The sequence below is a fragment of the Hibiscus syriacus genome, unplaced genomic scaffold (assembly GCF_006381635.1).
Source record: "Hibiscus syriacus cultivar Baekdansim isolate YM2019G1 unplaced genomic scaffold, ASM638163v2 tig00110418_pilon, whole genome shotgun sequence".
Taxonomy (NCBI): Eukaryota; Viridiplantae; Streptophyta; class Magnoliopsida; order Malvales; family Malvaceae; genus Hibiscus; species Hibiscus syriacus.
The window spans coordinates 1,390,987-1,411,511 of record NW_024062730.1 but is presented as its reverse complement, the minus strand read 5'-3'; the positions used below and the strand labels follow the sequence as shown (position 1 = coordinate 1,411,511).

General features: G+C 32.9%; 1 protein-coding gene and 1 pseudogene across 3 annotated transcripts; one reads left to right on the top strand and one right to left on the bottom strand.

Annotated features, from left to right (window-relative positions):
- The first annotated feature begins 251 nt into the window (after positions 1-251).
- Positions 252-13,408, top strand: LOC120124493 (arogenate dehydratase/prephenate dehydratase 2, chloroplastic-like). Of its 3 annotated transcripts, none has more exons than XM_039143156.1 (14): positions 252-261; positions 8,488-8,497; positions 9,131-9,434; positions 9,521-9,588; positions 9,736-9,828; positions 9,960-10,160; positions 10,243-10,323; positions 10,656-10,751; positions 10,832-10,909; positions 11,034-11,123; positions 11,249-11,313; positions 11,465-11,546; positions 11,720-11,796; positions 13,142-13,408. In XM_039143156.1, exons 3-13 carry the CDS (start codon positions 9,170-9,172, stop codon positions 11,777-11,779), a joined length of 1,179 nt encoding a protein of 392 aa, XP_038999087.1. In that variant the 5' UTR covers positions 252-261; positions 8,488-8,497; positions 9,131-9,169; the 3' UTR covers positions 11,780-11,796; positions 13,142-13,408. The 3 variants fall into 3 exon arrangements, 2 of the variants coding, with proteins under 2 accessions (XP_038999087.1, XP_038999085.1); XM_039143154.1 differs by having other exon boundaries at positions 13,163-13,405; XR_005516278.1 differs by lacking the exons at positions 11,249-11,313; positions 13,142-13,408 and having other exon boundaries at positions 11,720-11,774.
- A 477-nt stretch (positions 13,409-13,885) lies between these two features.
- Positions 13,886-17,376, bottom strand: LOC120124492 (annotated as a pseudogene).
- Between the last annotated feature and the right edge of the window lie 3,149 nt (positions 17,377-20,525).

The following is a 20,525-nucleotide window of genomic DNA, read 5'->3' as shown; positions in this document are numbered from 1 at the left end:
TTTCAATTTTCTGCAAAAGCTTCCACCGAAATTTTAATTGTCAATTCACCCCCCTCTTGGCCGATTCCATCGATCGATTAACTCAACATAATTGAAATACTTAAATACTTCCAAGTTTGATAAATTCAAATACTTAAAAACTTTCAAGTTCGATAAATTCAAATACTTAAAAACTTCAAGTTCGATAATTGAAACAAAGTTTACGATAATTGAAATAAAGTTTAAAAATAAACTACATTGCCATCTCTTCTTCATCATCTTCGCCTTCTTCGTTTGGAAGGGATATTCCAAGTTCGACTTCTTCAATGTGTAAGTTTGCTTCCAAATCAGCATCAATTGCATCTTCTAGGGTGGTGATATGTTGCTTACGAGCCGCTCCATCCAAATAATCCTTTAAACAAATGCATACTTCCACCGACTCGGGACTTAGTCTTGATCTCCGTTGTGATATAACCCTGCCACTAACAGAAAAAGCGGATTCCGAAGCTACCGTAGAAGCTTGGACGGTTAGTAAATCACGGGCCATGGCGGCTAGAATCGGAAATTGTGCTTCCTTTTCTTTCTACCAACCCAAAATATCCAAACTTTCAAACTCTTCAAATGTCATTTTTGATAGAAAATCGCATGACATGTAATTTCCTAACTCGCTACTTGGGGTGGTAGTACGTGATCGTTTGGATTGGGAATTTACAAGAGTGTTAAAAAGATTCAAATTTATGTTACTTGGACGTCTACTAGATGATTCTGTATTCATTCTCATTTGATCGTGTATTACACTACTTGATCCGTATTTAGTTAAATAAATTGCAAACATGTCTCGAAAACATTTGTTAAAATAATTTATTTGGTTTTGGACAAAGTTGGGTTCATCATTGGTTAGATTAAAAGCAAACGCAATTTGTTTAATTAGTGTTTCAACCCCGCCAACATTTAACGTTGGGTTTAAAGCAGCGGCACAAGTAAAAATGGGGAGAATCTCCTTAAAATATTTTAAAAGTTTTTCCTTCATTGCAAAGCCAATTTCTTAAAAAACTTCGGTTTCAAATTCAAAGTCATTTAGTCGGGTAGCCAACAAAAATATTTGATTAAGAACCAACGGGCTAGTAGGGTAATAAACACCGGATAAAAAGTTGTTGCATTTTTAAAAACCCCAAACAAATCGGTTATTTTGGCTATAGTTTCCCAACTCGAATCCGGATAAATGTTTGGGACATGACCCCTCTCGAAAAGCCGATCGTGAAATGTTTGAAATGTTTCCCTTTGCCTTAAGGCAGTATGCATCATCATCCAAGTTGAGTTCCAACGAGTTGGACAATCCAAATTAGGACCCAAAGCTTTTTTATTAACAGACTTACAAAATTGTTTATTATCATTTAGTCTTTTGTTGTTGTTACAAAGAACCGATTTTATCATTGTTTTAAATTCTAATCTAATCGGCTCAATAACCTCCAAACCGGCTTGCACGGATAAATTAATTATGTGTGCAACGCAACGGGTATGAAAAAACGCACCGTCTAAAATCGGTGAAAGTAATATTTTCAATCTTGGAACCGCGTTTGTATTATTCGATGCATTATCAAAGGATATAGAAAAAACTTTATTTTCTAATTTATAAAGACAAATTACCCTTTTTAAAAGTGTAAATAAATTAGCACCGGTATGCGGCTCACCGAATAATTCAAACGCGATTGTTCTTTTCATCATTTGCCAATTATCTTGATCTAACCAATGTGACGTAACGGCTAAAAAAGAATTTTCGGTATTATGAGGGGAACTCCAAACTTCACATGTAAGCGACACACCATAACGGTGTTCTTGGAATCCTAAAATCATTTTTTCCCTCGCCGTACGCCACATTTTTATAGCATCTCTTCTAAGGGTAGTACGACTTACTTGAGTATAACGTGGTTGCATTAGTTGTTGAATTGTTGTCGTGAAATCTTCATCATCAAAGTGGTCGAACGGCAATGCTTTTGTAATCACGAACTTTGTAAACGCTTCTCGTAATTTTTCGTTGTCGTAAACAAAAACACCACCTTGCGGTGTAAGATTCGATTGACTAGGATCCGATCTTGAGCGAAGTGCCTTGCATGATTTTGTCAAATGGTTCTTCAACGTTGTGTTTCCTTCCGATGCAAGAAACTTTAGACAAAGTTTACAACGCGCCCTCCTCGAGCCATTTGACATCTCACATAAATCGTAGTGATCCCAAATATCTTTGTTTCGAGTGTGTTCGATCACTCTCACGACTTCAAGGTTTCCCCCGACGGAAGATTCAGCCGTGTTACTCATGATGAACAAAAAATTACAAAAATAAGATTTGAGAGATGTTTTGGTGTTGTGTAATAAGATTTGAGAAAGTTGTAATCAACCAAATACATCCCCAACCTATTTATACATGTTTAGGGTGGTAAAATGGTAATTTTTTAAAGAAAAAAGGGTAAAAAACGGTCACAAACCCCCCCCCCCAACGGCTATATTAACGTCTAGTTTTTTAAACCCAAACCAATTTTTTTTCCGGATAAAAACCGGTTTTTTATCCGGTAAAAAAACCGGTCTAGGTTTTTTTCTCCAAACCGGTTAAAATAACCGGTTTAAAAAAATCCGATCCGGTTAAAAAAACCGGTTTTTCCCAATTCCGGTTTCGGATATTTTTTTTCGCAAAATCGGATATTCGAATTTTTTGTGCACCCCTAACGACAACGGACTAGAGTAATTATAATATAAGTTTCCAAAAGTATAGTAATTATATTATAAATTTTAAAAGTTTGAGGATTATTTATATAGTTTACTCTAAAATCAATGGATGATTCTCACGTTCGACGAAAGCGATGGATAACACTAATGATGAACACCGATAAATTAATTTATAAAACGTTAAAATTCTAAGGACTCAACGTATAACTATAAATTAGTTAATAGTTTAAAGGTAAATTATTTAAAATAAAAGGTAAACTATACTAGTGATCACTTAACTATTGTCACTTTTTATTTTGACCATCATTTTGAATTTTTGTCAATCATGTTACTCAAGTACTATTTAAATGCATTCAATAAAAACAATTGCCGTTAATATTTAACGGAAAAGATGATGTGTAATACCCCAAATTTTGGTTAGTGACTAAAATATAAGTTTTGAAAAATTGATAGCTAAAATATAAACTTTATAAAAGTTTAGGGACCAAAATGTAATTTTAGAAAAGTTATATGTTTTAGTATGTAAATAAACAGTTTGACCTAAAACAAGGATTTTTGTGATAATCAGATACGATATATGTGTTAAAAGCTATAAAGCGATAAAATTTGATTTCGAAATCGAATAATCGGATCGAACCAGAATTTTACGAAAATTTGAAGGATGCTAGATAATTGTTGGAAATATTATTTTCCATATTTTAGATTATAGAAATTTAGCATAGATTAGTGTAATTTTTCAGATTTGACCGAACAGTGGAAAATTTAGTGACTAAAATGTAATTTTCAAAAATTGCATAGCCAAAGTAGAAAGTCAAAATCAAATTGGTTCATCATTGGCTAAGGAATATTTTAATGGAAGATAATGCAATGTCATTTAGTAATTATCATAATTCATTAATGACAAAATTGTAATTTCATTTATATTATTAAGTCATGTGTATTATGATAATTAAATGTAGAAAAATCAAGAATTTCTCATCTTCAAGCTCTCTTGGCCATGGGTTTCATATCTACAAGGTAAGAATTTATGTTTAGATTTCTAAGCTCACATGATTGATTTTTGGACTAAGTTATGAAATAAAGAATTCATTTACATGAAATTATTTATCATTTGGTATAAAAATTACATGATAAACATGCTTATTTCATGAAATTGGAAATTAGGGTTTATGTAGGGTTTAGGGATTTTGAAATATTATTATTTTCTTGATGTTGGAGATTAATTCTAAGGCATGTGTGATGATTAAAACCACTTGAAATTGGGTATAAGACTATCCGGCCATGACCTAGGGTTTTGAAGAAATTTTGATTTGGATTAATTATGTTAGGGGTTTGATTTTAGAAGTTTAGTAATGTTGTTTAGAGGTTGAAATCAAGTAGGAAATCATGGAATCACTACCTTATAGTATTTGTCCATGGGGAAAATTTGGGGGTATTGAAAAATTTCCTATGGTTTAGAATTGATATTAGAAGTGTTCTATGTGAATTGGAGATTAATTCGGATCAATTTGGAAGCTTAAATTAGAAAAAGGGCTAATTTACTAGTTTTGAGAATATTGGGACATTTATGTATAAATCTAAAATTTGAGGTACTAAATGTTGAATTATAATGATTAAATACTGGAAATTTTATTAGTATGTTGATTTTTAATTAAATATTAATTTGAGGATTGATTTGCAAGTTTGGTAAGGTGAAAGGTTGAAATTGAAAAGTCTAAGAAAGTTTAGGATGAAATTGTAAGTTTTTAAATGTTTAAGTGTTGATTTGAATATTTTATTAAGGTGCTGGAAATTTTATGTGATTAATGTGACATGATCATGATAGTGAAGGGCTATTATGAAGTTAATGGAAAAGTTAAGGTGAATTCTAGAAATAATTCAAAATTAGTGGTTTAATTATTTATTTAGCAAAAGTTGAAGGGTTGATGATGAAATAAGTATTTATGGAATTTAAGGAATATTTTGAGAAGTTTGAAATTACGATGGAAGTGCGATTTAGTTTTATACCGATTTAAGTATCAATTTTATTTCTATCGAACTTTATATTTAAGCTTAGACTATGTTAGTTCTACACTAACATATAGTTTAAATAATTTATGTATTATATGATGTTGTTAGACCAAGATAAATATAGTAATCCAAGTAACTCGAAAAGAAGGAAAAAGTGAGGAATTGAGAAGATTATCGAGGAGAATGTTCGATAGGGAGGCAAAAGTGAGTGCATTTAATTTATATTTATGTCATCACACAACATTGGCTAGCGATGAACCAGTGACGAAGTTACTACGGTAAGAAGTGACGAAGTTACTACGGTAAGAAGTGACTCATAATGTTATGTGAAATGTGATTCTAGCCTATATGTTCATTTATTAAGCTTATAGAATAATGGAATTGATTTAAGGATGCTAATTAGGTAAAGTTGTCTAGAAATTATGATTCAAATAGTAAGTTTAGAAATTTACCATAAATTATACAAAAACGATTAGAGGATGAATTTTGATACCATTGGATTTGTATATCGGTCTATTTTTGTCTAGAACAAACGAATACTGATTTTGAGGTGTATACGAAAAGATGTGAATTTTTAATTGAGGATAGGCCAGAAAATAGGGCAACATATTTTGCTCAAGACAACTTTTGTCAGTCAACTTTGAAAATTCGCTATTAATCGTACAAGTAAAACTAGAAGAAGTGTCTTATATGGTTATATTTGTATTCGAGCCTGGTTTTCATTAGTATTAACGGAATAGTTTTTAAGTATGTATATTAATATATAATAATATTTCTTTGAAGGTAGTGCAAACTGCTAGAAAATGAAATATTGATAAAATACGTAGTTGAAGCATTTGAAAGCAAAGGATTAAATCTAAAACTTAGATAGGCTTATATTTTGATTTATAATTAAAGTGTTAAAATGGGTACAATTAGTTTATTTAATTAATTTGATTGAAAACGACTTGTTATAAGTTAACCTCATATTATTTTAAAGTATGTTTTATATTTTAAATATGAATTATTTATATAATGTTTGTATAAATGTTTTATGGATGATTTAGGGTATAAATTGCCCAAGTACGGATTTTATGAGAAAGAATTCTAAATATTTATGATTTTCAGACGTTGACTATTAAATTATTATATTATGAAATATAAGCCTATTGTATGTTGCATTGAGAGTCGTATGTACACTTGGCATGTCATTAAGTTGAGTACTTTCCATTTATCTGTTATCAGTTTTCAATTATCTGCATCGTTGGTGCTTATGTTATGATTGAACTTGGAGTGCATTATATGTTTCAGTTATGATTAGTACCGTGATGCGTCCAGTGTGCACCTTATGTTCTACTCACGTACCTTATATTCTCTTCCATATACATTGGGCTATACAAATAATATGAAAGAAAAGAATATGAAAATGAAATGAAAGTTTTGAAATATGTACGAATGAAAGAAATATAAATTGTTTATGATATTTGATGTTGATTTACATGATTTTTGATAAAATCATGAAATGATGATTTTCATGATTTTTAAATGAAATGAAAGTTCTGAAATATGTACGAATGAAAGAAATATGAATTGTTTATAATATTTAATATTGATTTACATGATTTTTAATAAAATCATGAGAAGATGACATGAAATCAGTTTAAATAGCTCAGTTTTAAAGTTTTTATTAAAATTTTAGTTTTATGTTATAATGCTTTACGAAATTTATGTTATATATCACTTTAGTTATGTTGTTGCCTCACTAAGTTTTACTTAGCGTGTGATGATTTTCATGCGTAAGCTCGAATAAAAAAAGGACGTGAAGTGAGGAGCTTTCTGTGCATCTTTTGGAAATCAAACCTACCGACAATATCAGTAAGATGTCTTATCTTTGACTTATTAATGGCATGTACATTATATAGTTGGTTTACTTTATCAAATTTATTTTAAAAAGGTATGTATTAGTAAACTAGGACATTTTATTTTTGGTAGTTTATTTATGTTCGTATTTATGATTAAATAGTTTATATATAATACTATGTTATAAATGATTTTCAAATCAAGCAGTGTTTAGATAGTTTCATATAATTAATGAACAACACTAAATTGACTAATTGCTCCTTGAAATTAGATTTGTTTTCAATGATTAAATGTTATTTTATGATTTTATACGATTAAGGTAAAAGTTTAAGGTTGAAACAGAAAATGTTTAAAAAGAAAAAAATTAAGTGTTTATGTTCAACAAATGTTTTTTTAGTTTATGTGTCATCTTTAGCTCGTATTTCGAGATATATACGAGCTATGTGCATTACATGATGTGACAATTAAAATATTTGGTATAATTATACATTTATCACTGTTATTTATATATTCTATAAGTTTGGTCCTAGTTTTAATAAATCAAAATTAAATTTTGCCCTTAAATATGCCAAATTAGTTAATGGGAGAGGAATCCAATTTAATATCGGCAAGTACAATTTTTTTTTCTCTTTATCTTCTTTTATTATTTCTAATAATAAAGTAAAATAAATATGTCAATGTTTTGTGTTGAGAAGTGCCAACATTTCTCCATATTCTTCCTTTTTTTAGCTTAAAATAATTTATTTTACATTGATACACGCATGACAACTTGTGTTTTATTTTATTTTGTAATTACTTTTGAACTGTTTCTTTAAAAATATTTATTTTTTATTAGTCAACTATCAAAGTATTATAACTTTATTTTTATCTAATTCGTCACATTATAAGTAAAATCTAATTGTTTGGATTAATTTTTAAGAGTTTAAATTTTGATTTTAGTTAATATAGATGCATTTTGAAAAAAGTTTTTTTTAATTTTTCAAAAATTGAACCAAATTAATAGAATATATAAGTAACATGGACCAAATGTGTAATAATATCAAATATTTTAACTGTCACATCAACTTTTCCGTTAAATATTAACGTCAAGTGGCTTAATTGAATGCATTTAAATAGTTGAGTGACATGATTGAAAAAATTTCAAAAATGGTGATCCAAATAAAAAAGGACAATAGTTAGTTGGTCCTTAGTACAATTTACCTTTTAGTTTAAATAATTTACCTCTAAATTTTCAATTAATTTATAATTATACCTTGTGCCCTTTAGAATTTTAAATTTATATAAATTAAATTAATGGTGCTCATCATTACTGGTACTTATCTGTACTCTTCCAGCGTCGTAGAATTTTCCAAAATCAATTATCAAGATTCATATGAATTTTTCAGTTAAAAGATCGGTTGGAATTTACAAAAATTATTAATATATATATTATTATTAATTAATTAGATAAGATAAGATTTTTTTTGGGTAACTTAAATATATTTTTCAGTTCACCTGAAAATTTTGAAACCGACAACAACTACCCCACAATATACCCAATGTCCGAAATTTTATCCACTCAACCTTCACCTAATTCAAAATCAACCCATCCCCAATTAAACCTAAAATACTAAAATGTGAATCAAGACCCTTCACCAAACCAAAATTAATTAATTAATTAAATTCGAAGAAAGAAAAATAATCAAAATAAAAGAGAATTCAAAAGGAAAATTAAGTTGAAAATTCAATAAGAAAATAGAAAGAGAAGGGTGGTGTTGTTAGTAGAAAATGATATGGTAGCACCATGGCGATATAGTAATATTTTCTTAATATTTATATCAACATTGATGTTATATTTTTGGTACATTATATGTTTAATCACTCAATTATTATTTTAATTTGTTTTGATCATTTAAACTATATTTCTTTCAAAATTATATTTAACGTTACATTTTAAGTTTGTTTTAATTACTTATTGTTAAAAAATAAATAGAATTGTTGATGTGAATTTTTTATTTATTTATTTTTACTTACGGTGATACGACGGCATCATCGTTAATCTTTTTTAACAACTAGTGACCAAAACGAAACTAAATATAACTTTAGATATGTTTAAAAATTATTTACTAAATAACCACAAATATTAAAATAATAGTCGCGTGACTATGTATATCCTATATTTTTTTATGCCCTTCGATATTTATATGAGTACAATGACATAAAAGTGTTGTTCTTGTTATTGTGACACTTTGAATTTAATAATCTAATATTTATATTTAAGCGTTTTAAAATTTAAAAATAAATTTAAAATTTAATATTAAGATTATTTTTTAATAGTGAGATTATTATAAGATAATATTTATTTAAAAAAAATTAAACTATTGATTATGCATATACACTCGTTACAGATGTAACTGTTCGAATATAGAATTTAATGATAAGATTATAGAGTATATTATTTATTTAATCCTAAACCGCATTGAGATGTGAACAGTCCAAACCCTAACATATTTTTCCTACCCCTTTTTCTCTTCTCAATCAAACGTATAGAACCTAAAATATATTCGTCCTTTTTGCTCAATACATTTAAGTCTTCAACATCTAGCCACCGCCATTGTTGTCGGGATCCGAAGCTGACATATTAATGGCTACGGCCACTTCAATCATACGGTCCCCGGCGGTCCTACTCTCTGGAAAAGGGACAGTATACGATCAGAAAACTTCGTCTCCCTTTCAAATTCCCCAGTTTTCCTTGAAACGCCGTCGTTTCACCTCTCTTTTCGCCTCCCTCCACGACGGCAACAACATCAACGACGGAAGTAATAAGATCGCGAAGGCTGTTGGATTGGAGAAGCTTTTCGTGGATTCCCCGTACGACGTTGTTTCAAAAGACTCCCCTTCGCATCCCAGTATGAAAATCTCCGTTTTTTCGTTATTCTTTCTAGTTTTTGTATTTTGTTTTATTAAAATTGACATTTCTCTTTATTTTCTCCAGGACCTCTTACTTCAGCCCAATTATCTAATACAATCTCTGATGGCCCTCGTCTTCGCGTTGCATATCAGGTGTTTACTTAGCTCTGGCAATTATTTATCTATAATTATTTTTTTTACTTGCAGATCGGGACCAATTTTATTATTTGTTTTTAATCGGGACAATGTATATTTATTAATTATTTTGATGTTTGCATGAACTTTTGATGAATTTCGAAGGAGTTTCGCGGTGCCTACAGCGAGGCAGCTGCTGAGAAGGCCTATCCGAATTGTGAACCTGTTCCCTGTGATCAATTTGATGTTGCTTTTGAAGTAATTACTTGAGCTCTTCTTTTTTCTTTTCTCTTTTTTTTTCATGTTAGAAAACGAGGCTCATCTTGAATTTGAAAGCATATTTGCTTAGTCTTCATTAGGAACTGATTTTGATTATTGTTTTTAATTAGGCTGTTGAAAAGTGGTTAGTGGATAGAGCAGTATTACCGATCGAGAATTCCTTAGGTGGTAGTATTCATCGGAATTATGACCTCTTGCTTCGCCATAGCTTGCACATTGTTGGGGAAGTTAAGCTTGCAGTCCGTCATTGCTTACTGGCCAATCATGGTGTTAGAGTTGAGGACTTGAAAAGGGTTCTTAGTCATCCTCAGGTATGATGTAAGATTTAACCTTCTTGTTGACTAAGTTCCCTCTGTTTTTAATATAATGGTTTTTATCTTGATCATGTTCCAGGCTCTAGCTCAGTGTGAGTACACGTTAACGAAAATAGGGTTGAGTAGGGAAGCGGTTGATGATACAGCCCTTGCAGCAAAGGTAAGTCTTTATTTGAGAACTGAAATTATCATGACATAAAAGATTATGTAAGCTTTGTAGCTGCATGTTCTAAGTCAAGTGTATTAAGTTCTTTGACTGTCTAAGATAGCATATTAGCATACAGGAGGTAGGCAGGAAATGCTTTATCTGGTTCAGTTCAGGTGGCTTCCTTGGTGATCCAAAATTGATCAAATACATTTTATTTTCTTGTCTGGGTATAACAGAAAAGAATGGAATTCGGATTAGATGGTTGCCTTTTGGAGTGAATTGCCACTATCAGATGATGACTACTTCCTAATTTTGACTTGTTTAATGATTGTTTACATTCTTAGCATGTGGCTTTTGAGAAACTAAAAGATACGGGAGCTGTTGCAAGTTCTAAGGCTGCAAAGATATATGGACTGAACATTCTTGCCGAAGACATTCAGGTTTATGTCGGTTATAATTGTTCATAGTTGTTTTGTGTTGGATTTGTCAGAACTTCTTGTATGCCTCCCCTTTTTGACAGGATGATTGTGATAATGTTACTCGATTTCTCATGCTGGCTAGGGATCCCATTATTCCTGGTGTGGAGAAGCCATTCAAGGTTAGCCTCCAAACAACATTACCATTTGCAGTCAAAGTACTTGATCATAGTTTTTCTTTTGCTGTGCTGCCTTTATGAATCGTTATTGCTCATGAAGTTCTCTGTTAATACAATTAATTTGCAGACTAGCATAGTTTTCTCACTAGAGGAGGGTCCTGGTGTTCTTTTCAAGGCACTTGCTGTTTTTGCTCTTAGGCAGATCAACCTTACAAAGGTAGTTTTTTTTTATTTAAAAAATAAATTCTCTACATTTTTAAGTTGCCTTGAAAAACATCATTTGAAAGGTTTTCTTTCCTAGTTTGTATTAACATCCTTTATTTGTTTATTACCTTCGATCAGATTGAAAGCCGTCCCTTGAGGAACCAGCCTTTGAGAGCATCTGATGATGGCAACAATGGTTCAAAGTAATTTTAGTAAAATATTGCCTTTTTTTGTTCAAAATAGCTTTTTCTAATTTTAATAAATTATATACATCTTTATTTACATCTTGCTACCAAGCATTTAGTTGGTTACTTGAAAAGATTTCATCCTAATTGTGTCAATTTGTTCTATTAGATATTTTGACTACCTTTTCTATGTGGACTTCGAAGCATCCATGGCTGAAGAGAGAGCACAGAATGCCCTTAGACATCTAATGGTATATTGCTCTGCCTCTTCCATATCCTTTCAAAAGAATTAGTTGTTAGGTATTTATCAATGTGTTTCAATTCGACAGTTGGCATCGAGTCTAGTATTCAAACCTTGGATAACTCCGTCGTCTTCTCCTTTAACCAAAGTTGTGACATAACTAACAGAATGTTCCCTTGGCAGGAATTTGCAACTTTCTTGCGAGTTCTAGGGAGCTATCCAGTGGATACTACCATGCTATGAATGTGTTGTGAATCATGGTAAGTTTTCAATATTTGAACAAATATCAGTGGTTAGATTGATGACAGGCTTCATTTTCTTTACAATGATTTTGTGGCAGAATGTTGCTAGAGATCATTATCATTTTCTAGAATTTTGTATATCGTTTTCAAATTAATTTTTAGAGCTTTAATAAAATGCTGGAAAAAAAATTAGGTTGCTTGGACTGATGCCATCAGTGATTAATAGAACTAAAACAATTTTGTATTTCTTAGAATTTAAGAAAGAAATCATTCTATCATGTCAATCTGCTCTGGTTCATGAATATTTTGTTATTGAAGTGTGACTAATCTGAGACGTAATCACTAATTCATTCTCTTGTCTGCATTGTTATAATAAGAATCATCATTTGAATTTGGTGGTAGCTATAAGAAAAGACACAAGGCACTGGAGTTTTGAACATTTTCCCTGCTCCTCCTCCTTTCTTGAATGTTAGAAGTTGGAGCTGTTTTGTGTAATGGTGGATGCTTGATATTTCACAGTTCAATATAAATGTATGATTTCTAGGATGAATGATGATTATCTAATCGTTATCCTTTGAGGGATGGCCTTGTGGAAGATTGCTGTTTGATCTCCAAGAAAATGACACTTATTATCAGAGACACTCGTATTCTTTTTCTGATGGCTAATACATGTTATCTTGTTGTCTTTGTTATTATTATAATTGGATGGGCATAATGGTAGTTCAAATTTAAGGTTACTTTTGCTCAGAGTCTCAAGAAGTTATCCTTTGAGGGATGCCTTGTGGAAGATTGCTGTTTATCTCCAAGAATATGACACTTAATATCAGAGACACTCGTATTCTTTTTCTGATGGCTAATGCATGCTATCCTGTTGTCTCTGTTATTGTTATAATTGGATGGGCATAATGGTAGTTCAAATTTAAGGTTATTTTTGCTCAGTCTCTTCTTGGGACTTACCTGGTTATATATATAATATGCAAACTGGGGAGGGCAACATAAGGGAACTGGTCAAACTATAATTATGGTCAACTTCCTTGTTGGAATGGTATGTTTCTTCCTTCACGAAATGATTCCTAGTTTCACCGTCATCAAGGAGCAACAGCCAAGTTGTTTACCCTGCGGATGGTCTCGGATTTACCTCCTCCCTCTTGGCCTGTTTCTTCCCAGCTCTCTTGGTTACATGACAAATATGGTAGTTGTTGCTAGTTGTTAATCTCTTCCTTTTTTACCTTTAGGTTCTGCTTAGAATCATTGAAACCTTTTTCTTGTTTACATTAGAGAACTTTGCCCACTAATACCCATAGTTAATTTATGTATTTAGACACACCTATGCATATACACTTGATTGACAATTCTGATGCAGAATTGTATCAATGAATTGCAGATTTGTCACTTATTACGTAAGGTGGATTTTTTTATAATGAGAGAGACGTCGATAGATGGCCAAGCCGACCAGAAAGCCACTGCATTGCATGAACTAGTGCTGACAAATACCTCGCTATATGGCATTATGTACTTAACGTAAGCTCCTTTCAACATTTAAGATTTTTTTAAATTTTGGTAAGAGACTATTTACTCTTGTTTTCATATAGATTTAGACAATTGTGAACATGATAACAAAATAGGATATGAATAGCATTGTAATAGACATTATTTCCAAGTATAATTGAAAGTGATCGGCGCTATATGATAGAAAACATGGTGCAACGGCGCTTACGTTTTATTTTTTCCTTTTTGTCCAAATGAAAGCCACCGGTGTCATTTGAGTTTTCTTGGTTCTTACATTTATATTCAATGAAGTTCAACAGGTAAACAATGCTGTGCTATGTTCTTAAACTAATACACCGCAGTATGCACAAAAATTAGCCAATGACCCAACAAATAAAACGAACAAACCAGAGACGCCTGCAGATGCACTCTTAAGCAAGAAAAGTTTGATTCACATTGGCTTTCATGAATAAACTTATCGGGCACTCGTTTCTGAACCCATATTCAACGCACCTGAGTCTGGTTAATGACACTGCCTTACTGTAAATCATTCACCTCATTCCATGGGAGGTGAACGGAATGTAAAAACAAACGATTGTTCATGCTCGCAGTTAGCAGCTGATGAAGTGATCATCATACTTGGGCAGGCGGCTTAATAGAAAACCCATATAATCCAAATCCAAGCTTACATTGTGAAGAGATAAAATGTTTGATCCTATAAGCGCAAGGTGTGGACATGGCACTCACATTTTACATATCCACACAAAAGGAGAAGAAAACATTGTGTCACCGCCGTTCGAACATCGTCGTGACATAAGTGAAAACTACAAGCTTTTCAGACATCGTCATGACATAACTGAAAACTACACAGCAAGAAGACTGTTCATTTGAGGTACATGAAATCTGTACAAATAAGGTGAAAAGTTAGAGATAAAATAAGAGGAAAACATGGAACCAATGCAATTTTGATAGAAAGTATATTTGGCATACCTCATGGTCTCCTATTTCTGCGGCTTCTTCCACAAAACCCCAATCTTCTTCAGCATGTTCCCATTTTTCTTCTTCAGCAACTCATCATCAGAATCATCAGTGTAAGGTAAGCCAACCCTTCCCTTTACTGGATCATAATTGCTATCCAATGAACCAGTTCTCTCCATGAACTTCCCGTTGTTGCCTGCTGAAAGCATTGTAGCAGCTGCTTCCGCAGCCTTGCGCCACTGATCAGATTGCACCTTTAACCTTCTCAGCTCTGTTTCCATCTCAGAATTGGCAGTCTGAGCAGCTTCGAGCTGTTCAGCCACCCTGGCAGCTCTCCTGTTATTCTTATCAGCCTCCTCCATTGCATGTCCAAGCTTCATAATAGCTTCTCGCTCAGCAGCCCTTGCCTCGTCTAGCTCATTTGTTTTACATTTGTCCATATCCCTTTTACTGATTTCCAACCTCAGCATCTCATTCTCTTCTGATATATTTTGAAGCTCAGTCTCCTTATCCATCATATTTGCCTTCAGATCAAAAGTAGTTTCGTTCAATAGCTTCAGCTCTTTTTCAAGTTCGGATTCTCGTTGTTGTGACATGTTTTTCTCAAGTTTCATGCGAAGCTCATTGTTTTCCTCGGAGATACACTGCAACTCAGTTTCCTTATCCATCATATTTGCCTTCAAGTCAGTAATACTAATGTTTGCCTTCTCTAGTTCAGCTAAGAGCTCGGTCTCTCTCAAGCTTGCCTCAGATTTTATCTGCTCAACCATTTCATGAGCACTCTTTATCTCTACGGTGCCTTGGGTTTCTTCTGCAGGGCATTTAATCTCAGCACTTTCGAGAGCAGATCTTAAACGTGCCACCTCAGACTTCAAAGAAGAAATCTCTGCTTCAAGCTGGCGAGATTCCTCAGGTTTCTCGTTTTCTCCAGCTTGATGATCAACAGAAATACAGTTACCATCAATCGAGATACTCCCACCAGCATCACTCGTGTCTGCCTTCAGTTTGTTAACAAGTCCTTCAAGTGAACAGGCACGTTTCCTCGATTGGTCTAATTCAAAAGCAATGGAGTTGTAAGCTTCAACAGTTTTCATGCCTTCCGACCTAAGTGCTTCAACAGTCTCTTTTGCAGCTTCTAGTTGTAACTGAGTTTCATTCGCAGATGATTTGGCCCGAGCTTCCGATTCCTGGCTATTCTTAAGCTGTTTTTTCATGTTCTCCACAAAAGAATGAGTTTCAACCAGTTTTTCTTTCAAGCTCTGAATGTGCTGATTCTGCTTGCTTGGTCTGTGCAGCCTCAGATTCAGCCACCATTTCAAGATGATCCTTAAGTCTTTGAATCTCAATCACGGCTGAGACCAAAGCAGCTGAGTCAAGAGACTGCTGCCTCTGTATAGCTTCAAGCTCCGACTGCCATGCTTGATCCCGTTCTTCTGAGACCCTATGGAGTTCATCTACGTGAGTGTCCTTGGAACCAGGAAGCTCAAGAAGCTGCTTTTGAGACTCCTCAACCTTCGCAGACAAGTCCAATAGTTGCTTCTTGGACTCTTCAGCATCTTGCTCAACTTGCTTCCTGGTTGATTCAGATGAACTTAGTTGATCCTTTGCCTTCTTTAGTTCTTCTTGAAGCTGTGAATTCTGTGCTTCCAATTCGGATATTCTGCTCGGGCGCTTCTTCTGAAGCAAGAACAGAATATGATCAGTTAATCCAAAACGGCAATGTTTATTGGACACAAGATATCGATAAACAATGCAAACCATTAGTTTTCTTCACAACGGATCGGTGGAAGAGAAATCCATCATTATTCGAATGACAATGAAGTAACCTATTGACATGCTTCTATAAAAAAGAAAAGAAGAGAAAATGGCTTTAATAAACACTTATCAAAAGCTTTCTAAGGTTCAGCAGTGTCCAAAACCTGTATCATGTTCTCTACTTTGACTACCTCGGAAGCCGGGCTTCTAGGTGAACGACGATCAACAACTTTAGGGCTCTTCTCTTTTGAAGTTCTACTAGTTGACTTAGGACTAGATACAACACCAGTCTCTATTGTGGTTGGTTTGAGTTGACGAACAGCTTGATTAGACACCCTTTGTGGCACTTCTGAAGATCCGTTTCTGCTAAACAATTGTTAACTGTGATTTCATTTGGTGCAGATGAAAAAAGCACAATTACACTCGAAACTTCAAGAACAAATACAAAATCCAAGATACAAGAACAGAACAAAACTCTTAGAGTTGAAGTCGGGATACAAGAACAGAACGAATCCCTTAGTTTGACCTAGCAATGTTTGACCGATCTCACTGTATTTGTAGTAGTTAAGAGCTACTTACAATTCGATTGAGCTCAAGAGCAGGGAGCCAACCAACCTTTTTACAAAAGGTTAAAAATCATTACTTAAACCAAAACTTCCCTTATTCCAATTTTCAATCATATATCTTTTACCTCATCACCTTCCTAAATCGAAACAAAGTACTAAAACTGCAAATTCTACTCTTTCTTGCTCCTGCAATAAGCAGATTATCGATAAGGTACTACGCAACGGAACAGATTATAGGCAATGGTCTCAAACAGATGATAAACTACAAGTTTACTTTTGGAAGAATGAATCACTTGCAGCATTTGCTGGTTCAATTAAGGGCATTGGCTTATTCTATCCTTAAGGTAGGAAACAAACAAGAGATTCACTTTTGTGCAGAAAGAGACCGCAACTCAAGACGGTAACAGGACAATTCGGCCCTTAATAGTATCTACCAGATAAAATTCTGAAAGACGATCATCCCTGTATTTGCATCATACACATGCATTGCTTAATTTTCGAGAACAACCATACAATCACATTGACGAAACTCACTAAGAAACTTCTAAAGTGTGAAGAGTGAGCAGTCATGAAGGCAATAGAATTTAGAAGTTACCTTGCTTTCGGAGTCTGCATAATTTAAAGAATCTTGTCCCTACACAAAGTTAAAGGAAAAATGAAAACAAGTGAGATATTTATCCTACACAACTTCAATGCTTCCTTGCCCCACGCCTGCAACGAATCGGAAAATTATCACGAGCTGAAACAGAAGAATTCAATGTGAATGTAGGGTGAAAAAAAATTAATGAGCTCATATGAATGTCAAGTGCTCCTTATGAAACCACAAAGCCAAAAATATAGCATGAGCTATCCACTAATTAACCAGACAGCAATAGCTACCCTTCATCTTTACCGCATTCAATGCAACCAAAAAAACACTTACTTTTGTTCATGGTCCATGGAACATTATGATAGTCACAAGCGACCTTACAGCTAAAGGGGATGGTGAAAGGCAAATTTACATGAAAGTGCCTTTTTTCGTGGTCTCTTAACACTAAAGAAAGGGTTATTGTCGTAATCTAGCAAGTGAACCTTCTTCCTCCATTGTTGCCGTGAAATGAGAACGTATTGTAAGGAAAAAAAAAAACAAAGCGTCGGAATTGAAATTTTGAGAACATGAAAAAAAATATGACTTCAAATGCCACTCGAACCTTTTTGTTTATCCAGTTCCAAAAAGACGATATTGAGTACTAACCCCGTTTGTTTCTCAAGAAAATATTTTCTGGGAAAGTTCCTTTTTAGCTAAGAAAAGTTCATTATAACAAGATCTACAGCAGGTTATGAAAAGAAAAAAAGTTAACCCATTTTTCTAAATAATAAAAGAAATAAGAGACTGAAGAGACCAAAAAGAAAACCTTTCTAAGATTCGATTTCCTTTATACAATCTACCTAAAGAAAAAAGAATAATGTCTGCAAGGCTGCCATTACAAAGCTCCTGAATTGAACACAGAGCTCAGCTAAGTTACTTTCAACTCATAAAAAAAGAATTTTTTTCATCAACTTCAAAGCAAAAAAACAAGACCAAATGCAACATTATTACCCAAAAGAGCGTGTGAAAAACAACACACACACAAAAAAAACTCAGTTAGAACTTCAAATGTCGAGGGAGAGAGAAAAAGGAATTGTCTTTTTCCTTCAACGCATTTTCTCGGGAACCCAAACAAGAATGAAACAAGAAGAATAAATTGTAAAGTGGAGCTTACCGAAATGGGTTAACTTTCAAAGCTTTGTTGAAAAATAAAACTTTTGCTAATGGCATGGTTTTCGAACTGATCGAATCGGTCCGATCGGTCGGAAGAACCGAATAACGTCATAATTATTTAAAAAATTAAATAAAAATATCAAAAATATTTAATAAAAAATAATTTTTTATATCACAAGTCATATTCAAAGCAAGTCATAACATATATATAAATTAAAAACCATAAAATTAAGTGAAACAAAATGATTCAAATTAACTACAACATAATATTTAAGGTAAAACATATTAATTAATAAATATAATTATATAACTATAATTAAAAAATAAATTTTGGGTTAAAAAAATTATAACAAAATGATATTGTTTAATTTAAATTTTTTTTAAAAACAATCTCACATGGCTAAGAAACATAAAAGAGCATCCCAAAAGTCTAAAGTGTAAAAATATGAAAACAAATCAATCTTACATTGCTAAGAAACATAGAAGCGCATCACAACTAACTTCTATAAATAATAGAGGTAATTTAGCATTCAAAATCATGCAGCCTTTTGGTGAGCATTGAGTGAATTATTCTTTCACTTCAATCAAGCTCGAATTTTAGGCTTCAATCGAGCTTCTAATTTTTTTTTTGAGTTTAAGCCTTTTTTAGTTCAAGTTTCAATATTATATTTCGAGTTTGAGTTGAACTTGATAATTTTTAGCTTGTGAGTTTGAGTTGAGTTGAACTTACTTTTAAAGTTTTCAAGTTCGAGTCGAGCTCATCAATACTCGAGTTCGACTTGGCTCGTTTAACAAACGACGTTGTTTGGTTTAATTTGTTTTAAAAAAAAATAAAAATCTCGATTTTTTCCGGTTTTCAGCCGGTCCGATTCGAACGGTTCAGCGGTTCTGACCGGTTCACTAATAGCGATTCAACCGGTTTAGATTGAACCGGACTAAGCAACAGTTCCCGGTTGAATCGGCCGGTCCGGTCCGGTTTTCAAAACAGAGGCTAATGGATATAACAATGGTTTTCAGAACCGGATCGATTAGCGAACCGATCATACTATCGATTCATTAGTTCAATCGGTCGAATCGGTTCGACCGATCGGAAGAATCGGAAGACGTCATAATTATTTAAAAAATTAAATAAAAATATCAAAAATATTTAATAAAAAATAATTTTATATATCACAAGTCATATTCAAAGCAAGTCATAACATATATAAGTTAAAAACCATAAAATCAAGTGAAACAAAATGATTCAAATTAACTACAACATAATATTTAAGGTAAAGCATATTAAATAATAAATATAATTATATAACTATAATTAAAAAATAAATTTGTGGCTAAAAAAATCATAACAAAATGATATTGTTTGGTTTAATTTTTTTTTAAACAATCTCAAATGGTTAAGAAACATAAAAGAGCATCCCAAAAGTCTAAAGAGTAAAAATATGAGAACAAAACAATCCCGGCTAAGAAACATAGAATAGCATCTCAACTAACTTCTATAAATAATAGAGGTAATTTGACATTCAAAATCATGGAGACTTTTGATGAGCATTGAGTGAACTATTCTTTCACTTCAATCAAACTCGAATTTTAGGCTTCAATCGAGCTTCTAATTTTTTTTTTGAGTTCAAGCCTTTTCGAGTTCAAGTTTCAATATTATATTTCGAGTTCGAGTTGAACTTAATAATTTTTAGCTCGTGAGTTTGAGTCGAGTTGAGCTTACTTTTAAAGTTTTCAAGTTCGAGTCGAGCTCAGCAATACTCGAGTTCGACTTGGCTCGTTTAACAAACGACGTCGTTTGGTTTAATTTAAAAAAAAACAAAATTGGCGGTTTTTCTGGTTTTTTCCGGTTTTCAGTCGGTTTGGTTCGAACGGTTCAACGCTTCCGATCGGTTCACTAGTAACGGTTTAACCGGTATAGATTGAACAGAACTAGACAACGATTCCCGATTAAACCGGCTAATCCAATCCGATTTTCAAAACAGTGGATATAACTTCAAATCGAAAGACTGTTCTTTTTTTTTTTTCTTCCTAGGGTTAGTAGAGTGTTGAGTCTTCTTTGATTTGATAATTTTCTTCGGCTCGGAACCCGAGGGATCGGTGCTTCATTGCTGTAGTTTATTAGTTTACGGTTTTGTTTTCCATAGCTGGTAGGAGCAGTTTGTTTCTTTTTCAACAGAGGAGGAAAAGGAAAAGATAAGTGGCAATAAACAAATGCTTAA